At 33.8% G+C, this 22,311-nt stretch overlaps 4 protein-coding genes across 4 annotated transcripts in view; all 4 read left to right on the top strand.

Moving 5' to 3' along the window:
• The window catches only part of LOC106133475 (protein FAM107B), a 67,927-nt gene extending 48,203 nt beyond the window's left edge, over positions 1–19,724 (top strand). Inside the window, exon 5 of the transcript XR_009656938.1 lies at positions 19,503–19,724. The gene's annotated coding sequence lies outside the window, so the exon portion shown is untranslated. The remainder of the gene's footprint in view (positions 1–19,502) is intronic.
• On the top strand, positions 103–2,847 carry LOC106132865 (lambda-crystallin homolog). The gene is made up of 6 exons (XM_013332417.2): positions 103–216; positions 519–706; positions 1,255–1,442; positions 1,653–1,828; positions 2,130–2,294; positions 2,605–2,847. The coding sequence occupies exons 1-6, from the start codon at positions 173–175 to the stop codon at positions 2,801–2,803; spliced, it is 960 nt and encodes a 319-aa protein (XP_013187871.2). The 5' UTR covers positions 103–172; the 3' UTR covers positions 2,804–2,847.
• Positions 4,361–10,457, top strand: LOC106133922 (lambda-crystallin homolog). Its single transcript, XM_060944993.1, has 6 exons — positions 4,361–4,517; positions 6,847–7,034; positions 8,456–8,646; positions 9,226–9,401; positions 9,737–9,901; positions 10,179–10,457. Exons 1-6 carry the CDS (start codon positions 4,474–4,476, stop codon positions 10,384–10,386), a joined length of 972 nt encoding a protein of 323 aa, XP_060800976.1. The 5' UTR covers positions 4,361–4,473; the 3' UTR covers positions 10,387–10,457.
• On the top strand, positions 11,554–19,505 carry LOC106133724 (serine/threonine-protein kinase stk11). Its single transcript, XM_013333545.2, has 6 exons — positions 11,554–12,367; positions 12,558–12,743; positions 12,942–13,078; positions 14,454–14,642; positions 15,352–15,512; positions 17,603–19,505. Exons 1-6 carry the CDS (start codon positions 11,825–11,827, stop codon positions 17,722–17,724), a joined length of 1,338 nt encoding a protein of 445 aa, XP_013188999.1. The 5' UTR covers positions 11,554–11,824; the 3' UTR covers positions 17,725–19,505.
• Positions 19,725–22,311: the final 2,587 nt, after the last annotated feature.

Raw genomic sequence — 22,311 nt, 5'->3', positions numbered from 1 at the left:
AGTAAGCATACAATGCCTATATTCATTCGTACAATGTTCATTTTGTAAGTGGATATGATAAATAGGTATAATAATGTCTGGCTTCAATCAACACAAGTAGTCTTATAAAATGTTAATATTACAGTCATTCGATATTTGTTTAAAGTTCTGTTAACATCTTGAAGAATTAAAGATGAGTTCAAAATTTAAATCCGAGAAAATTGGCGTTTACGGCAGGTGAAGCATTTTCTTTTTAATTTTGTTTGGGTTCGTTGATGTCGTTTCTATGTAAGCTACGACAGGTGATTTCTTTTATATTTAATTATTTATGTTTTTATTTTTATGTTGGGTTTCAACTATATGACAATGAGCTGGTCAAAATTATGTGTGGTTTCAGTACGTTAGACTGTGATTTTGTCTTTTTTATTAACTAAATATTTAAATTATAATAAACATGCTTAGTTAAATTAATAAATTTCCATTTCCAAAAAAAAATCTTCTGGTTGTAGGTACATACAAAATTTTTTGATGTATTTCAGCGAGAAATTGGCACAGTCTTGGGTCATTACTTTTGCATCGGCCGGCTATCAAGTGGTGATATATGATTCACAAAATAATAAAATCAAAAAAGCTATAAAAAATATTCGAGAACAGCTCAAATCTTTGGAAAAAGATAAGCTACTGAAAGGAAACCTCAAAAAAGAAGATTATTTCCAATGTATCTCTGGTAAATTATTTACATACATACATAAAATCACGCCTCTTTCCCGGAGGGGTAGGCAGAGACTACCTCTTTCCACTTGCCACGATCTCTGCATATTTCCTTTGCTTCATCCACATTCATAACTCTCTTCATGCAAGCTCGGCGGTTTCGGGTACTTTTGAATTATTTACATTTAATATAAAACTGTGAAATAATTTGTTACTTATTGTGGGGGAAAACATCTTGTGGAAACTAGCACATTCAGGCTTTGTAACTATGATTCCATATGGAAAACGTTCCCCTGCCAATATTGCGATTCCATTTGACCTCCGCAATATTGGCAGGGCAGCTTCGTGTAAAACCTGACTTACTCCATCGAATATCATCAGGAAGAAGAAGTCACATGAAAATTCACACATTTTAGCCTTAATGCCTTACCTCTCTAATGTTAGCTTTTACAATCTGCGCAGACGAATTGTAGTCAATAAGATTTTTTTTTAGTTGTCTATTCAGGAAATCCCACTCACCGTAAAAGCAGTGGATATTTTTCTGTGTTAAAATGTAATTTTCAGGTTCATCTGATATAAACGCCCTCAAGGACACAATTTTAATCCAAGAGTGTGAATTAGAAGATCTAGAAATAACAAAGAAGATTTTTCAAGAGTTGGACGGTGTGGTTGATGTCGAAACTATCCTGTCTAGTTCCACTGGCATTTTTCGTCCTTCCCTATTTTCTGATGGCCTAAAGCACAAATCACAGGTTGTTTTAATTACTCTTTCTTTCTTCCTTGGGAGTTGCCAGAAAAAGTAGTCTATTTTGAACTTTGTTAGACTATGAAGACTTTCATATTTATAAGTTAATAAAAAGTGTATTAGGACTGTTATTCACGTGGAAGTCTTTGATTGAAGTATTTATATAATCTTATGTATACTAGAGGCCACTGTAAGTTATAACTGTTTAATATTTTAGGTAATAGTTTGTCACCCAGTGGAACCTCCATATTTTGTTCCATTGGTGGAAATCGTACCATCGCCCTGGACCAAGCCAGAGGTAGTAACGAAGACCCAGGATATCATGACCGCAGTTGGTCAGACACCTGTGGTACTTTCCAGGGAGATAGATGGATTTGTAATCAATCGCATCCAGTAAGTAAAATATTTTTCGATCTCATAATAATTATTTATCTACAGCTTCGTCTCCCTCCAGGCGATAATCTTTTGCTTAAGCGATCCCATGTAAGTATTACAGTAACTAATAAATAAAATATCAAAATTAGTTCAGTAGTTCCTCCAATGTATATTTTAAACAATCAATGTACAGACACGCTTGAGCTTGTGGGTAACATTTATCCATACCTAATGGAAAACAAACTTCATACATAGAGTAAAATACGTACTTAAGTAAAATAAGTATAAGTAGCACTATTACCTACTGGAAATTTTCTAGGTTCTCCATCTTAAATGAAGTATGGCGACTGATTGAGGCGAAAATAGTAGACGTGCAAGATATAGAAAAGGTTATATCTCAAGGGCTAGGATTGCGGTATGCTTTTTATGGCCCTTTGGAATCCAACCATTTAAATGCTGAGGGTATGAAGAGCTCGATTGAGAGGCAAGTATAAAAATAAATATCACCCTAAAAAACCTTTACGTAAGTACGAAATTAATAAACTGGCTTTTGCGCTTCGCTCCTGTCGGAAATTCCTAAAAAAAGGTAGCCTATGTTACTCCCGAAGGTCTATCGTATATAGGTGTCAAGTAACGTGAAAATCAATCCAGTAGTTTTTAAGTTTATTCTGTTATTTATTACAAAAATGCAAATATTTTCCCTTTCTTATTATTTTAATGAAATGTTTATTTTTTTCATTAATATCGATTTGAAGCCAAGGAAGATAATTTTGATTTTCATTTAACACTTTTAGATACGGAGAAGCAGTATATCGTGTCTCCCAATCCATGACTGAAATCCCACGTATGAGTCGAAGCGCCATTACGGAAGAAATATGCCAGCAGATGAATAAAATTGTACCTCTGAATCGCCTGAAGGAGAGACAAACGTGGCGAGACGAATGCCTTGCCCGCCTCGCTATCCTTAAGAAGAAGATGAATGAGGCATCTTAAGGTTTAGATGAAAATATTACTATGAATACAATTTCTGATATCTAATAAATATTCCAACTACCTATTTCAGAACACGTTTTAATTACACTTTACCTATAGGTATGTACTTGCTTTCTTATAGTTAACCTTCCAAAGGCTATTGTCACAATAACAAATAATATTTTGAGCTCTCTGTATGAATAATCTTAGTATTGTAAAGTCGTAATCGAATTTAAAGTAAATAAAAGGATTTTCGAAAACAGGGTCTACAGAGTAGAAGCTTTAAACTTTATTTTTATAGCTAAGCTAGTCTAGACAGTGTTTATTTTTTTTTAATCATTTAAAAATCATTAAAATCATTGCGTAGGTACTTTTGTTATCAGTATTAGGTATATGTACTTGCGACAATAGCGTAGGTACAGTAAGTAACTCATTTACAGAAAATTATATAAATGTCAATCAAATACATAAATCAGTTACAACGTAATATCAATTAGAGCGCCGTGTGGTTTAGAAAATAATACCTCCATATCTTTTCCATGGACATCGTAAATGGCCACTAAGGGATAGGCTTATAAACTTGAAATTCCTCGTGTACGCTATGGGCTAGCAACCTGTCACTATTTGAATTTCAATTCAATCATAAAGTCATACCGCTGAACGTGGTCTGAGGTCTTGTTTTAAGTCAAAGATTATTAAACTATCTTTGATCATAATTTATAACTATCACGAGAAATTACATCAATTAATTATCGATGCTGATAATGAGGAGTAAACAATGTCTTCCAAGGTATCATTGCACCTAAATCAAATTGTTTGCGAATTTTATCGTAAGGTTATCTAGTTACGTAACAGTACGTGATGTGCGTATAAGTAATTATTTTGATCTAAATAACTGCGAAGTTCAGAAATTTTCCCGAGGTCGTAATGCTCGTAACCATGAACATGAATGTAGCTGTGGCAGTGATAAGTTCAAGGCAAGATTGAAATGAAGCAGGAACAGTAAAATTGGACTATTTATTTAAATACTGTTCAATTGTAAGACTAGGCAAATGAAATAACATTCTCTCATTTAGATAAGTATCGATTACATTGAAGGCAATTATTATATTTTCTAAACTTCACTGAAAAAAATTAAAATTTCGTGCAGAACCTGATTTGCAGATGGTAGACTAATTAGATTATTTTTCAATTACTCAAAGTAAAGAACTTTTTTTATATTTTTCTTCGTCAAAGAAGTAAAGACGGTGGTTGTGTACCTAAATGACCGCTACGATGTAGGTTCGTTGTTTGAAAACAAACCTACATCGTAGAGGTCATTCAAATAGAATTCTATCAGTATACAATATTATATATACGAAGATTTAGATTTTTGATTATTTGCGATAAAATTACCGGTAACAAGACAAACACCTTTTATGACAACAGGCAGGTAAAGGTACTGTAGACGTCGGTGATAGAATAGAGCAAGCCATTAAGAGTGCAAGTCTAAGATTCAAGACTCGTCGGAAAATATACCTTAAGTTCTTATCTTAGTTTATAATTTGGCTTGTTGAATGGAGTATTGTTGTAACATTCATGTCAATAACTAGTTTGAAGCGGGCTTTATACAATAAGTAGACAGGCAGGCAGTCAGTGTGTCATTCAACATCTGCGCATTGAGAGAAACACACGGCCGGGAACATTTCGAAATGGCACCCAAATTCAAGACGGAAAAAGTTGGCATCATTGGAAGGTGAGAGATATTTTTTTATGTAATAAGTACTTACCTAAAATTAAAGTGAAATGCCTTCTCTATTTTCAGTTTGTAATTAGAGAGGGTTTCCATTGTAATCCTACTACTATTATAAAGGCGAAAGTTTGTATGGATGTTTGTTACTCTTTCACGCAAAAACTACTGAACCGATTACGATGAAATTTGGTATGTAGGTAGCTGAAGACCCAGAATAACACATAGGCTACTTTTTATCCCAGAGTTCCTGCGGGATTGATAGGGTTTCCATGCGGACGAAGTCGCGGGCGGCCTCTAGTCATTCATAATTTTATGTGTGTCATTTAAAATTATTTAGGTATTTAGGTATTTTTTATTCACATTATTTATATATCAGATTAAAACGATAGAAATAAAATTAATTATCCATCTATCCTACTACTATTATAAAGGCGAAAGTTTGTATGGATGTTTGTTACTCTTTCACGCAAAAACTACTGAACCGATTACCATGAAATTTGGTATGTAGGTAGCTGAAGACCCAGAATAACACATAGGCTACTTTTTATCCCAGAGTTCCCGCGGGATTGATAGGGTTTCCATGCGGACGAAGTCGCGGGCGGCCTCTAGTCATTCATAATTTAATGTGTGTCATTTAAAATTATTTAGGTATTTTTTATTCTCATTATTTATATATCAGATTTAAACGATAGAAATAAAATTAATTATCCATCTATACTTATAAATATGAAAGTGTGTTTGTTTGTCCGTCTTTCACGTCAAAACCACTGGATCGATCTCCGTGAAATTTTACATGCCTTGATACCAATAGTTTAGAGTGCAGAGAATGACATAGGGATTTTTTCGGGCAGAGCTGCCAGCGAAAGCTAGTAAGTAACACATAGGTAACATTTTAACATATTTATGTTAAATTTATGAAACTATATTTATATTTTCACAGTGAGGTATTGAAAACTCATAGATAGTCTCTTGCTCTGCCAACATGACCATATCTTCCGCTAAGGTCATATAGAAGCCTACACTACGCAGGTTCCTACCAACTACTTTAAAATTGTAATGTACTCCCTGTTCCTTCGTAACAACCTAAAAAAAGACGACAGATGTTATTGCATGCACTTGTTTTATTCTGGAGATACAGTGGTAACAGAGAGTCCTACTTCCAGTCTTCTTTATCCAAAATAGTGTTGTTTTGGTTATAATGGGAAAAGAGCTTTTCTAGCCCGGGATTAGCCACCAATCATATAACCCATAAAGGAGAAAGTCGGGGAATTACAGTGGATGACAGCCATCTGACCTCAAAAACTATACCTAAGTAGAAAATGGACTAATCAGTTTTGAACCTGGTTCCCTTGTTTGTGAGTCGAATAACATAACCACTCTGCCACAGACACTCAGTATTTTTATCGTTATTTTCCACAATTAGATATTTGTACTAATTTACTTAAAGCAATATTGTGTAACAAACTGACAGATAAGGCATACTATAGATCTTTCTTTACTTTGCTGATAACCTATAGGCTACTTCATGTTACATAATAGTTATCAATTCTTAAAAACAAAACTAAAGATAACACGCAAAAACAACGTTTCTTTTTATGTATAATAAAGCTGTAAGTCGTGACTGTATGTAGGTACTTACTTAAAAAGCCGCTAATTATATTACAAGAATTGAGATATATGGAGTATTACCATTTTGCTGCCGATGATTCTTTCTTGTCGTTTGAATACCTACCTAGCTCATTTTAGTCCCTATCTTTATTGAATAACTATCTACCTAATTATTATTTGTCTTATGCATTCACATCTACACTAAATTAAAAAAAAGATTTGTTATTTTGTATGTACATACATAATCACGCCTCTTTCCCGGAGGGGTAGGCAGAGACTACCTCTTTCCACTTGCCACGATCTCTGCATACGAACGACATTCATTGACCTTCGGGATATAGGTATAGATATAGAATAGATCTTCGGGAGTGAAAATGCTAATATTTTCTGTAATCTCCTACGGAATTTCTGTAATCTCCTAGCGAATCCCCGCGCTATAACTCGTATAATATGATCACGTCTATATCCCTTACGAGATAGGTTTCAAGACAGTTGTTCTAACTTGAAACGACTGAGAAACTACGAAGCTGTATTTGAATTTTTAATATTGACAGGGCTTGAATATCGTTTACTAAGTATCTACACTTTCCCTTGATAAATTTAGTTGCTAATACTTACCTAATGGGTCTCGTTATATTATTTTGATTTCTTATTCATTGTCTCATAAAATAAATCAATTATTACATTCCTATTCCTCATTCCAAATATTTATTTATAATTCTAGTGGCTTGATCGGGCGATCATGGGCTATGCTGTTTGCTTCGGTCGGTTACCAAGTGACTGTTTTCGACATCGTGGCAAAGCAGGTGACTGATGCCGTTGAGGATATAAAGCAACAGCTCAAGACCTTGGAGAGAGACGGCTTGTTGAGAGGCGAACTCAATGCTGATGAACAGTTCAAATGCATCAAAGGTAAGACTTGAATTTAATTAAGTATTTACTTTGGCACGAACATTTCTTTCAGACATGCGAAGGAACCAGTTTACAATTAAGAAATGTTTTTTAATTTTGGAGATATCAGTTTACAGTAGCGTACTAAAATATTCTTCTTATCTGTAAGTGTTGAAAATAAGTAAAACCTAGATTTATAAACTTAAGGTACAAAAATCGTTACAACTTTTACTTGGTTCCCATATTTTAGCTGTAAATAAGAATTTCAGGGTTCTATAAATCAGAGCGGCACTCAATAATAAACAACAAAAACTATCCCGCCATGTGAAAGGTGAATCGATAAAAATAAAAGATACCGACAGGCACTCAAAAAAAAAAAACAACAAAATCTATCACGCCACATGTTATAGAGGTGAATCGATAGATAAGCATAATTTTATTGTTTATCAATGTTGGTTGATATAATTATAACAACTCCTGATATCATCAAATTACGTTAACGATCATGATTCTCTTAGTTGTAGCACTGATTACATAATATTTTAACTTAATTATTTACAGTAGGTATATCTCGAATCGTATATCTAATACGTTCTACAAAAAAATTAGAATAATGAAATGAAAATGAAAATTATTAGGTAACTAGCATTCCTTCTGTAATTTTAAAGAATCTTAAATATCTGTACATTACAAGTTCTACCATACAATCAAGTGACGTTCACTTAGAACGTTATCAACACAACGACTTTATTAGTTATATGAATACACTTCTCTAACGAACACGTTTATCCAATATCAGTAATCAATATGAAAGTACCTAAACTACCTACTACTAAACTACCTAGTTATCACAAAATTACACAACATATAGTGATGAGCGTTATCGATCCAAAATCCCAAATTGAATGGATCTCTCGCGCAATATATACCTACCTATGTAAAAAAAAAAGTTCGTACCAATTAAAAACAGTGGTTTATTTAAGTATTTAACATCAACTTTGTTAATAATTTATTTATACACATATCTAAGGTGCCGTGTGGTTCCCGGCAATTTGAAATAGTCGATGTCGTAAAACGTGACTAAGGAATGTCTGATACATTTGGGATCTTCTTGTAGGCGATGGATTAGCAACCTGTCCTTCCATCACTAAACCATGCAGCTGTATGCCGTCTTGAAAAGGCTGAAAGGTGTTCAGCTGAACACCTTCAATTTTTTTCAAGACGGTTGGCTCTGTTTACCCTGCAAGGGATATAGGCGTGATTACATGTGTGTTATATATGTATATAAGAGACAAGATAAGCCTGCTGTAAAGAAATCGGTAAAAATTAGCTATATTTCGATTTGAAGGTTGTTAATGTTTACGCCATTTTATCACTGAAAGATCCTGTTATCGAGCATATCGTAACGATTTATTAAATTATATAAATAAATTAATTTTCAGGGTCATCAGATTTGGCTACAACAGTCAAAGGTGCCGTGTTCGTTCAAGAATGCGTTCCAGAAAATCTTGACTTAAAGAAAAAAGTATTTCAAGATTTGGACAAAGTAGTTGATGACAAGACTATTTTGTCCAGTTCTACTAGCACTACATTACCCTCTTTATTTTCTGAGGGTTTAAAACATAAGTCACAGGTAAGATTTAAGAATGATTGCAAAATGTCCTTATGTTCCTACATATAAGAGGTTGATAGAAAAATATCATATCACCCCCGAATTTGAAAAACTCAACCGTGTTGTGTATATTACTATCAAAGTACGTTCAACCTCGTTTTAATTTCTAGAAACTAACTTATGCATTAATTAAGGCATTAAAGAACTTAAAGTAAGTCCACAGACAGGAAGAACAATATTTCTACCAAATAGAATAAAGAACCTACTTAAACCTCATCTTGAAATGGATCCTTTTTTAGATAAGACAGAGAAAGAAAAGATGTATACTTTTATTTTTTTAACGGATAAACTCAAAACCTACTGAAACGATTTTAATATTTTCAGCTCCAGAAATAGACAAACCTTCCGAAGTAACTTTTTTGCGCGTTGCCCATGGCATGACATGAAAGACACCAGACAAAATTAAAATAAAATGAAAATTTAGTTAAATAACGAACTGACACTGAGAAACTAACATAATATGCCAACTGCAGATTCCAATTTCTACGATGTTAAGTCTACATAAAATTGTTTTTATGTGAACACGTGAATATTTTTCAGGTAATAGTTTCCCACCCTGTAAATCCACCCTACTACGTGCCATTGGTGGAGATTGTACCCGCACCCTGGACCAAGCCAGAGGTAGCGGTGAAGACCAGGGCAATCATGCTGGAAATCGGGCAGGAGCCCGTGTCCTTATCCAGGGAGATCGATGGATTTGTACTAAATCGAATTCAGTAAGTCACTTTTTAATGAGGACGCATCTACTTATAGGATCACTTTAATCCTTACTTATTATAAGCGAAAAATATCTCATCTGGACTGCTGGACCGATTTACTAAAACAGCTGGAATATATATACCTATGTATATCGATAGGTCCTGTCAAGTTGGTAATTCTTGGCTGTTGATTTCGTTGATATAATCAAACTGATCCGATATTTAGAGGCAAATGTTTTGTAACATATATTAAGAAATAGCAATGTTTGTTCGTTTTAAACATACAAAAAAATTAACGCACCTTGTTCGTTTCAGCTTATTTTCAATATTAAATCGATTTCGTTTTTCTACAGGTACGCGATATTAAATGAAGTTTGGCGACTTGTGGACGCTAAGGTCGTGGATGTGCAGGACATCGACAAGGTCATGTCGGAAGGCTTGGGCATGCGATACGCCTTCCTCGGCTCGCTAGAGACAGCACATTTAAATGCTGAGGGCATGAAGAGCTACATTGAAAGGTAATTATTTCCATGCTGTGTGGATTTTTATTTGTAACAAATAAACTGAAAACCTACTGGACCGTCTTGATGAAAGGCACTACTAATATCGTCAGATTTATTTTCTGAGAATTCAGAAACTAAGTACCTACCTAGGTACCTTTTACTTTCTGTGGCGGAAGAAAAGTTCAGGAAAAAGTCTAGTTATTATATATCTACTTATATCCTTTTAAACATCTTATTGTTGTAACAAATCGGGTTCCTCAATTTAGTGTTCATGAAATATGTGTATTTTTAGATATGGAGAGACCATCTACAGCGTCAGCAAGACTATGGGCGAAATACCTCGCATGACCCAAAGTCCGAGCGCGGATACTATCTGCCAGCAGTTGAATCAGATGGTCCCACTGGACCGATTGCAAGAGAGACGGGCTTGGCGGGACGCTTGTCTCACCCGCTTGTCCTTGCTAAAGAAGGAGATGAATAAGAAAAAAACTAATTATTGATAGTTATAAAATCATATTTTCTATTAAAATTTGATGCTCTTAATAAATATCCTTTATATTTGTTTATACAATTTTGTATTCATTTCAAATATTATTAAAAAGCAATCCAGCTGAACTATCATGAAATCTCATGGGATAAATAAAAACCTACCTACCTAAGACAAAACAATTTCAAGACGATTGGTTCAGTAGGTACCTAACTATTTTAAGAATATTTATAATAGGTAGGTAGTAAGGATAATAGCAAATAAAACCTCGTTGACTTGAATGGAATGAAAAATCATGAAGGTTTGAAATAAATTTACCCATTAACCCACTATCATTTAATTTATGTAATATCAAAGAGAATATAATTATGGTAGGTACTATTTTTAAGCCAAATAATACCGTACAATATCTCTATTTAGTTTGTAAGTTAAACCAAATTCTCCGCTTTGTCCTTATTCAGACCTCTCGGCCGGCTTGCTTTCCCGTTTTGACAGTGACACCTATGTTTTTTGGTAATAATTATTCATAGCTCTGGTATTAAGCGAATATGCACCAATGAAATTTAAATGAGTAGAAATGTTTAAGTTGGCGTGACCAGCAAACTCTAGTTAAGATTCGCGAGTCTTAAATAAGGTTTAGAGTACCTATTTACATAATTAACTACAGAGATCGTTTAAATATAATAGTCACAATATTTCTAATTAGAGGTATACCTTATATAAGGTGTTACTAATATTATATTCAATATATGTATTTAAATAATAGCTAATACAAAAGTATTAGTATAAAAATATATTTATATTATATATGAGAACAGCGCACTCTATCATAGCTTTGCTAAACTAGTTAATCAGCGTACACCTTTCGTACGAACAACTTCGCAACCAACGTAGTGAAAATATTAATAGCAGTTTGAAACCATATATTAGTGTTTAAAAACATATTTGTATTCAGTAGCGCATACCGTCCGTAACGTAGCAAACGATTTCGCAAATAACATTCGACTAAATTCTAATATTATAAATAGCAGTTCGAACTAATATATTAGCGCTTAAAAGTACATAGCTTAAAAGCCGTTGTGAACACCTTTATTCTATATGTGCCTATTCCTGATCCAAAATAGATACGTATTTTCTACATGTTTGGGTTGAAGTTGGCAACATTGCAATTCTGAGCTGACATATAAAAAAAAAGGAGTTTGTTTATGGCGATCTCAACTTGTAAGGTTGCGCGATTGTTCATTTTATTTTATTTACCTTCGTATTTGTATTTGAAAAACACAAAAATAATATTTTTGTAGTTATATAGTCCATTGGCTGGACCAAGTAAATTTTATTAATGTGTTATTGAATGTGAAAAATTACATTGTAGCTATTGATATTACCATTTCATGACAAAAGGCCTTGCAACGCGCATTCCGAGTTTTCCAAATGTATTGTTTTGATAGATAATGGATCCGAGAATGTGTAGGAAAATCAGTAGTGAAAGTCTTCCAGAGGTTGATAATGTGGAATATGAAGTATCAAACGTCATTGCACCGCAAGAAAGCGAGGATAATTTTCTGATAGAAGGCAGTCCTGAGCTAAATTCTGTGAACTGGCTGGATGATGATCAGATTGATGAGCTAGATCTTAATTTAGACCAAACAAATCTATTTTTTCATAGAGTCGATAGTGCAGATATAATATATAGAAGCAAGAAGCAAAAATGCAAGATGGTAGGGAAGTATGTGATGGGCGATATGTTAGGAGAAGGTTCATATGGGAAAGTCAAAGAGATGTTGGATTCCGAATCGCTGTGTCGACGAGCCGTGAAGATACTGAAGAAGCGGAAACTGAGAAGAATACCAAATGGAGAACAGAATGTACAGAGAGAGATACAATTATTACGGATACTCAGACACAAGAATGTGATAGAACTAGTTGATGTTATGTATAATGATGAAAAGCAAAAGATGTATCTTGTAATGGAATTCTGTGTGGGAGTGTTGCAGGTGTGATAACCATTTTTTCAGTATTTTATTTATTTTATTGAATAAAGTTTGTGATTGGTTAAGGCATGATAGAGCACTAAAATTGTTCTAGAATCAATTGTTGATGCAGTCAATGTTGAATCACTGATATACCAATATACAACATTTAATAAGATTTCTCACAATATTATACTGACCTTATTTGCTTCAGGCAATGTTGGAGGCTAGTCCTGGCAAGAAGTTTCCTCAGCGTCAAGCCCATGACTACTTCACCCAGCTGCTGGATGGTCTGGAGTACCTGCATGGACAGGGGGTTATACATAAGGACATTAAGCCAGGGAATTTATTGCTTACCATGGATCAGACTTTGAAGATTACAGATTTTGGTGTTGCTGAGGTGTGTTCCGGATATTAAGCCTTGAATCTATTTTGTATTGAACCATTTATGCTTCTGCCTAACATATATTAGAAATTATGGTTGATGAATTAAGGATGGTATGAAGTATGGTTGTTAATATTTCAATTAGTTATATTTCACACTATTTACTTAGGACTACTTTTACTTAGTCATTTTATTAAAATTATTTGGTTCCAGGAATTAAATAGGTTTTCTCCTGAAGATACCTGTTATACAGGACAAGGAACTCCTGCCTTCCAACCTCCAGAGATAGCAAATGGAGCAGAGCAGTTTTCCGGTGTCAAAGTTGACATATGGAGTAGTGGTGTAACCTTGTAAGTATAACACATATGAGATAAGGCAGAGTATAGTCAATACAGCTTATTGGTTTGAAGTACTATAAATACAGATGGAGAAATATTAACATGTAATAATAGTAATGTTATTTTCATAGCACAGTTAAAATTTTGACACTATAATGCCAATAAAATGATATAACATGTGTTAATGTATTAGCCAGTTCCGGACACTCCATACAATTGCAGTCAATTTCAGATCTATTCACTAATTAATACTTAATACATTAATGTACACACAATGTTTGCATTTTGTTGTTGTGTGAGTTTATTTTTACACACGACAGGTGTGGCACCTTATTACATGGCATCTGATGCTGGTCGGTATAAGGTTATATTATGTTTGTTACTTGTATTATTTTTGTGTGAATATAATGTGATACCTATTAGTAAATGTGATTGTAAAGTAATGATGAGATCATCTCATTAAGATGTGCATGATTGCCATATACAACAATGTAATATTGCATATAGTATTTATATTAATTTCCTATAAAGGTGTAAAAGATACAGTTACCTTTGTTTGGGGACAAGCCAATTATATATTTGTTTATTCATAAGATCGTGACTCATTTCATTAGGCTAAACATGAGCTACTTTTAAACCTACTTGATTTTGGGGTCTAACAGTTTCATTATTTTAAGTCTTAGAATGTATATAATGATAGCCAAAAAATATTTACAATGCAGATAAATTCATAAATAGGTATTGATAATTGATACGATATTTATTTGTTTAGCATGTGAAATATTGTTGATATGATATCACTAATGTAATTGATTACAATCGTAATTGTGCAAGGAAATGAGTATTGTGTAATATGAATATCAAACAAAATAGATACGCAAACATTGTCTGAAGAGCGTCGTGGTCGAAAGATTAATGTGCCCGATTAAAAAATTACTTTTTTAAGTATGTTTCCTAGATTTTATTGCTAACTGATACTTTTACAATAAGGGGAAACATCGTGTGGAATTGTGCACATTCAATCAACTGGTTGTGTAACAATTATTGACTTCAATATGGCTTAGGTTCCCCTGTAAATTTTGTGGAAGGAGAGTCACTTCGGTTATAAACCTGACTTACTCAGACCTTGTTTGGGTGTGGTCATAGGCAGACCTTATAATCCTATTCAGAGAGGTGATAACGCATCCGGGACTAATGCAAGGAGGACGATATTCTGTCTGAAATAATATGTGTTTTATATGGGCCTTTAGCAAGTAGCATTTTATTTCTAAAGTAAATCTTTCTCTTTTTGACTGAATGAAATCATACAGACTTTTACTTATTAAATACTTTGACTACCATTAAAACTTATAATTTTGGTATATGCAACTCAGTATATTATTTCCAGATACAATATGACCACAGGCCACTATCCCTTTGAGAGTGACAGTGTGTACAGGCTCCTGGAAGCTATTGGCCACGGGGAGCCTGCCCCCCCGCCGCCATCTTTAGGACCAACCTTGATCGCGCTGCTATCGGACATGCTGCAGCGGGACCCTGACTTAAGGCCGAAAGTCCAAGAAATTAGGAGACATGCGTGAGTTTGTTTTAATTTCATTTTTAAATACCAACGTTTTGACAACATTCATAATATATCTTACCTTCCCTTATTTGTTCCTTATCTTACCTTATTCGTTGTTTTTTACAATGAACATTCAGATCTTATAAATCTGCGATTTATATTAAAAATAAAGAACCAGTAACGAGGGCAAGGCTGGGTTAAGAGTCGATGAAAACAACGTTTTGTCTGGATGCTATTAATAGCACTCACATTGTATTGAATTGTAAACAACTTATGTCTATGTGCTTACCACTCAACTATCAATGCATAGAATCAAGATTATTGTGTGACTTTGTAGAAGCAAGCAAATATATATGTGTGCTTTGCTTTTTTTAATGTCAAAGGCCAACTAAAAATGAAAACATTTCAATTACAATTTCAAGTAATTAAAATTGTTTTCATAATTTGACTAGCTTTTAAACGCAGATTTCGCCTTTGATAACTAAAATTACCGAACCATTAGGAATTTCCAAAAAGTGTTTTGGAGCCTTGGATAATGATTCTGGATTCATATAATTTCACCAAAATCTGTATAGGTATCTAAAATAAGTTTTCAAGTATGGATACTGAGTAGGCATAGATACCATGGCCAAATGTTTTATCCGATGACCTCCGGAAATTTCTTTTTATTTTATTGTTTTCTTTTGCAGACAGATTTAGTTTAAATATGTTGTCTCCTTTACAGGTGGGTTCAAGCCACGCCCGCTTTGGAACCCGGCGAGCGTATCGTAAGTCCCCGTTTGCGGCGGTCCGATGAACTACACAACTCCACCGTCATACCGTACCTCATAGAGAGGCATTACGGATCAGCACAAGAGTACTTCACTGAAAGGGACCTGAGGCATGGTGAGTGAGATTTTATTTATTATATTTTTCACACAAGATTGATAGTAAGGGCCAAGGGGCAAGTTATTTTGCTATAAAAGATACTAAATCTTTTTCCATCAGAAAAAGATGATGAAAAAACAATACTTTAGATGCTATCTCGAGTTCCAAAGTGAATGAAGACAGACAAACATTTTAAAACTCAAAGTATATTTGAATGTAACTAATGACTTCTTTCCTTGTTTTGAAAAAGTTCCATCGAACTCCCTGCACGTAGTATGTGTTTTACTTTTATGGAGGACATTTAGGTATGTAAAGATAAAAGTCAATGACTTATTTCTCCAAATTTAACCTTTGGTGCGACATTGAGACACAATGAAAAAAGCAATCAATTGTTGTCTATGAATTTATAATTACTAAGATGATTATATAATACGTACACATATTTTTATTTCTTATTATTTTTTAGAAATTTGTGTGAAAAATATAATACATTTTAACTTAAAATCCTATATTTTTCTTGTTTAAGCTTGTACGATCGGAAAGTAAAAATTTGTTTGTATCTCAGATATAGTCTGTTGCTGGTATTCTAATGACGATAATTCTCTTGACATTTGAATAAAACAGTAAGTTCTTTATAACATTCATAAGTTCTAGTAAAGCAAAGTTGAAGAATAGGTCTAAATCGTAATATTTGCAATTAATGTCTATATTTGTCATAAAACCTTACAGTTATTACTCATTGTACAAAAAATAGGTACATAAATAGTCATAGAAATATTGTCTAAACAAATATCGAGTGACATGAATTATTTCAGAGACAGCTGAAGTCCGCATTGCCGCTAGTTTCCGCGCCCGAATTTGCTCTTTGAGTTAGGTTCGTCGCATGCGAGTGCCGGTTTGCTATAGTGTTGCTACTTATTTAAATCTCGAGTCTTTATCATAAGCCAGAACTCAACTTTCACTCTTTGTATCAGTAACCCCTGTTTAGCATACCTTCACAATACCCATTCGTTTTTGCGAAAAATTGCCCCAAGAACCGCTAGCAAGCATTGACTGTTAACCGTTATTAGTCACTGGGTAATACACGTGAGACGCAGAGTCCAATTTCTAACCGCATTCGATGTGAGTGGAGCTTTTATAAGCCTTGGAAAGTTGAGTTCGGCGGTACTAGATGGTAGCTCCAAGATTCGAGGAGTTTGCAACACTTGACCCCGAATGATCTCGCATGTGTCACGATGGGTGACATCGCTTGTCCGCCCTTTATTTCATTGTTATATTTTATAGCTCATGCATAATTAAAAAGAAATGAGTTTGTGACTCATCGCTTTTCAGTCATTGTAATTAGTTAGTGCGACATTTGAAATGACGAACTTGCATGCAAAGATTTGTTTTCCAAATCGTCGTTGTATATTAAGTATTACGGCCAGACATTTGAAATGACGAACTTGCATGCAAAGATTTGTTTTCCAAATCGTCGTTGTATATTAAGTATTACGGCCAGGACACTGACAGTTTTATGACTTTATTAATGAAATGAGTACTTATAAATTGGAGCTTTTTTAAAGTGTTTTTTTACTACCTACGAATAACAAAAATAGTTAGTTTTAAAAACCGGGTTCGCGTGTCCGTACGTACCTGTGTAAATAACCCTTTTAAAGAGTTCCTTATCGTAAATATTTTATCCTGTCAATAATGCGTCGAATGTGTTTTACCTTGTTGCGACTATAATTAACTGAAAGATTATACCTGTATCAGTACAACATACGTCGCTTCCCGCGTCTGCCCCTCTGAATGTATGCTTAGACCTTTAATTTTTTTTATAGATAATGATTCAAAAGGAAGTTTTATATGTATAAATGCTACACCTGCGAAGACGGAGCCCGTCGCCGTCGCGGCTTTCTCCTTATTATTGAATCATCACTATCATGATAAATCTTGTATTGTCTGCCGCTGATAATGGCGTTGTTTTTCATTATATTAATTAATAAGGTACACGGATACAACATGATTATAAAACAATCTGCAATACACTTAATTACAAACCAAAAGTAGTAAGATTTCCTACCATTCAACTTAAATATGATGTTAAAGAATATGATCGTACGCAGATCTAGGTTCAGGCGGTTCCCGCACTATGTCTACTGCGGAGTTGTCCGACGCGGCGTCGTCGCGGCGTAAGCGTCGCTGGCATTCTTCCTGCGGCCGACTGCCATCTTGCCGGCTCACGTGATCCCACACACCCTTCTAGAACTTAACCTTGCCATTCTAAGGTCAAAAAACGTTAAACCACCCTGTAAAGTGTTATTTAGTATGTGAGTTGTTGAGCCGCATTAGACGCTTGCCTTTAAAAATGGCTTTTCTGTTTTATTACGTTTCGATCAGATATTTTTCAAAATAAAATCCTGCAAAACCTTTATTAATGTGTTTGTTGTTTTTTATCTGTTGATCGTCGTCTAATGTGGCTCCCAATTTAGCACTACTCTTTTTCGTGAAATACTGCCTTATATCTAATGGCGAAACTATATAAATAGTACGTATAATAGTAAACCACAAGTGCCGTTTACGCCATAGAAATAATACAGCATGCCACGAAAAAGATTTTATTGTTACGACTCTTAATTAAATGTTTAAATTTATTGTACTTCGTAAAGCATCTAGTCTAGGTTGTGTGCACCACGTTGCGATGTAGATCACTGTTTGAAGATTAAAGACTGACTTTAGATTGACGCATAGTACTTAACGTGTAGTACCTACATACAAATATTTTATACATATCAGTGAACCTATAAAATAAGATAAGCTCGCTGGTATGTAAGAAATTCTAAATATGATTTGCGCCTTTTCTATGAAGAGGCAGTGTGTGTTTCTTTGTCTCGTGTTTTAGTCGTAGCGCGTCATCTAAACTCAGCCTTATTTCTGAGTGTGCTGTAGCGCAATCTGTCACATACTTATAAATCATTGGGTGTCAACACTCTGTTTTGAGGTACTTCTATGTTCGGTGTTGCCTGTAAAGTACCATTAATTTTCTTCTATATTGTTGCAATTTATGTTATCGCTGTTTAGTTAAAATTTAATTTGATTTGTATTTGAGTGTCCAAAGATATGAAAATATATTAATGTTATTCTTTGTTCCCTTTTGTGGTCTTAGAATTTTCGTAAATGTTTAGATTGTTTAGCGTTTGGTATTTTTGTATGAATATCGAACCAATTTTGGCGTTTTTTTTTTCATATTAATGAATCCGATATCGATTTCCTTGTAATTAGTCTTTACATGCAGTAGACGTACTACGATTAAACTTCTGCAAAAAGGAATGTTGAGTTCATTGCTAATTATTTTACCTGAGTACCTACGGCAAAACCAAGAAAGTTGTGAAAACCAGCCAATGTGGGTGAATCCTTACTAACTAATGTAAAAATTTCAATGAGAAATATTTTATTATCTGGATGAATATTCCTTTTCATACAGAAATGTTAAACTAAAGAAATTTCAGTGTTCAAAAATATAGTTATAATAAATCTGTTTATATTTATTATTCAAGCAGCTCTTTCGGCATCATGTAAGTAACCATTTTTAAGTCGCAAACTATTAATCCCAATGCGTGTAATTCCCAAATTCCCACCCACTATGTCCCAAATAATATGATCGTATTATTTTATTTATTAATATTTTACATTTTCCCATGATGTAATTTTATAAATTTAATTCTTAAAGCAGATTGCCTTATAAAATGCAATAAAATGAACCTCGTGTGATACACATGTATTTTCGTGTGTTTGATAGTTTATTCAAGACGATAAGTGTCGGCGCTGAATTATATTTTTATATGTTATAATTGAAACACATTAACACTGTTATAGAAAAAAATCTTTTAATTTAGAGTCGAGTGAGATATGCTGTTTGAATATTGTTTTGTAAATCCTTTGTGATTTTAGATGTTAGTTGATGTACAAAATGCAGGACAAACCAGGGAAATCGATAGTGTCTCTTAATTGGAAAGCAGAATAAAGTTTATAGTCTAAGATCCGGCTGCAAAATCACTACGTTCATCGCGTAGTTAATCAAACTCACATTTTAACATACATTTATGAATAGGATAATACACAGATAATAGGGTGCCGGTCAATAAGTGGCCGCAAGTAATTTTAATTAAATTAATGTTAATTAATTTTCCAAAAAAAATTTCGTTCACTTGTTTTTTAAATAAAATATCATCCACATCATAGAAATGTATGTAAAGAATTCGAAAATCAATGGGTGCCGTTACACACTCGGCCGCAACTACTACGCAGCCAGGTGTAAACAGGTAATATTTTGGTCTATTTATACGTTCATGTCGTACACGCATGTTTTTTATATCAAATTAAAGCTAATTTTTTTTTTAATATGATGAAAGATCGCTGCCTGTGAATAAATGGCCGCAAATTAGGGTTGCTAGCTGTTAAAAACTCGAGGTATCCGAGATAAAGTGAAAGAGAGTTAGCGCGTAACGCCACTTGTTAGACAAGGATGGCGAGTACCAGCTGTGCGAGTATTTGAAGCCATTGCGCACGCGTCAATAGATTGGGTTCTCAGCCAGCGATGCAAACAGTAATACGAACGACTTTACATTTACTCCAAAATTATAATTAAGTAATTAATATTCTGCAAAAAAAATGAAAATAAGAAAATATTTATTTCATAATAAAACATTGTTTAAATAAGAATAATTTAGCTGCACTGTTGAGAACCCTATCTATACGCGTGCGCAATGGCTTCAAATACTCGCACAGCTGGTACTCGCCATCCTTGTCTAACAAGTGGCGTTACGCGCTAACTCTCTTTCACTTTATCTCGGATACCTCGAGTTTTTAACAGCTAGCAACCCTAATTTGCGGCCATTTATTCACAGGCAGCGATATATCATCATATTAAAAAAAAAATTAGCTTTAATTTGATATAAAAAACATGCGTGTACGACATGAACGTATAAATAGACCAAAATATTACCTGTTTACACCTGGCTGCGCAGTAGTTGCGGCCGAGTGTGTAACGGCACCCATTGAATTTCGAATTCTTTACATACATTTCTATGCTGTGGATGATATTTTATTTAAAAAACAAGTGAACGAAATTTTTTTTGGAAAATTAATTAACATTAATTTAATTAAAATTACTTGCGGCCACTTATTGACCGGCACCCTATTATCTGTGTATTATCCTATTCATAAATGTATGTTAAAATGTGAGTTTGATTAACTACGCGATGAACGTAGTGATTTTGCAGCCGGATCTCGTACTATTATTGGTCGTACTGTAGGGTTACATTACAATACGACGAATTCAAAATGTTATTATAAATTTGAGTTGCTATATATAAATTTACTTGTCAAGTAGCGTCTATAAACAGGATTTAAGTATGAATTTCACTTATTATTTCTACCGTAGTATTATAGATATATCTATTACCGTTCTATTCATATTGAATAAGAACAACAAGAATTGTTGCACCATTTTTGGATTCAGCTCTCTGTTTAGACTCTCATTTTTACTGGATTGTCCTGTGTTCTGAGGATAAATGTAAAGTACAAGTTGCAGTGACTATAAGAATATAATATCCAAATGTCTGTATTTATCGTTGAAAGAAAGATATCTTTCTTCGATTGTAGTAACAAAATCAGATGTCATTGCAAATCTCCTAATCTCTATAACCATCTCATAGACCTCACTTTCTAGTGATATAATTATTTGAAATAATTTGAGTGTAGGTAAGACAAATTAATACTAGAATAATACTTTTGCTATTTCTATTCAGTACTTGTTTAGAGGGTGTTTTGTGTAAATCTTTTGAGAAATTATGTTCTGGAAGTGGCATATTTAGTGGCAGTAGTAAAAGACTTTGGTTGAAAATTGGATGTTGCCACCGTCAGAATATCAAATGTACATGTACAAACAACTTCACTCATAGTTATTCAATTTTGACATTGATGTTTAGGCAGTAAAACCTAAATTTATTGAATTATAAGTGTAGTTGTGTGTACTTATAGGGAAGTTCCTCTCCTTTTGTAAGGAACCTCACTTATATTCACGTATGTTTTATAGTAATGTCGCGTATTAATAAATTCAGCATCAGTCAATATGTCGTTTTTCTTTTGTCTTCTGAACTGATGTGCTGAAATTTCATAATATAATAATCCTCAGTTTTTAAATAGGCTGGGCGCTATTGTTACCAAGAAGAAAAATATTAATTCCCTGTTTTTATAACAATATCTGCGCTTAAATATTGATGTGTTTCGTTTTATGTTGTGCAATATCTGTTCTGATGGATGCTGTAATGTTTTAATTAGAATGTTCATTAGGTTAGCTCTTATTAAGCCATATGTTTATGAGATTAATGCGCAGTGATCTCGTATCGCCAAAGGCGTTTCTTTCCAAGTATTCTGTAGTTTAGTCTTGTCAAATTTTTGCACTTGTGTTTAAAAAAGTGAGGTCTTCATATTATTGTTAAAACCTAAATATGTTAACGCTTACGGATGTACATACAGTGCCTGAACTGATGATGAATATAGAAACGGAAAAAGAGAATATTAATATATTGTAAATAAAAAGTAGAAAATAATGTTACGTGATTTTTATTTTTTCAATATCCTGTCCACTTATTATTAGAGACATTATTATTGTGTTTACATGTTGTTAATTCTAAAAGACACCGTCTTTTCTAAGCAAGTATGTCTTAGGCAGGAAGCCGAAGCTAGTTATCAGTTTACAAAATATCCATGTAAAATACTTGCTGGATTTTACAGCCCAAGCTTTTGATACCAACAACTGAGAATATCTAAT

Source organism: Amyelois transitella, chromosome 7, assembly GCF_032362555.1.
Source record: "Amyelois transitella isolate CPQ chromosome 7, ilAmyTran1.1, whole genome shotgun sequence".
NCBI classification, from domain to species: Eukaryota; Metazoa; Arthropoda; class Insecta; order Lepidoptera; family Pyralidae; genus Amyelois; species Amyelois transitella.
Note: the sequence above shows the minus strand (reverse complement) of the source record. Positions and strands in the feature narration are given on the sequence as shown.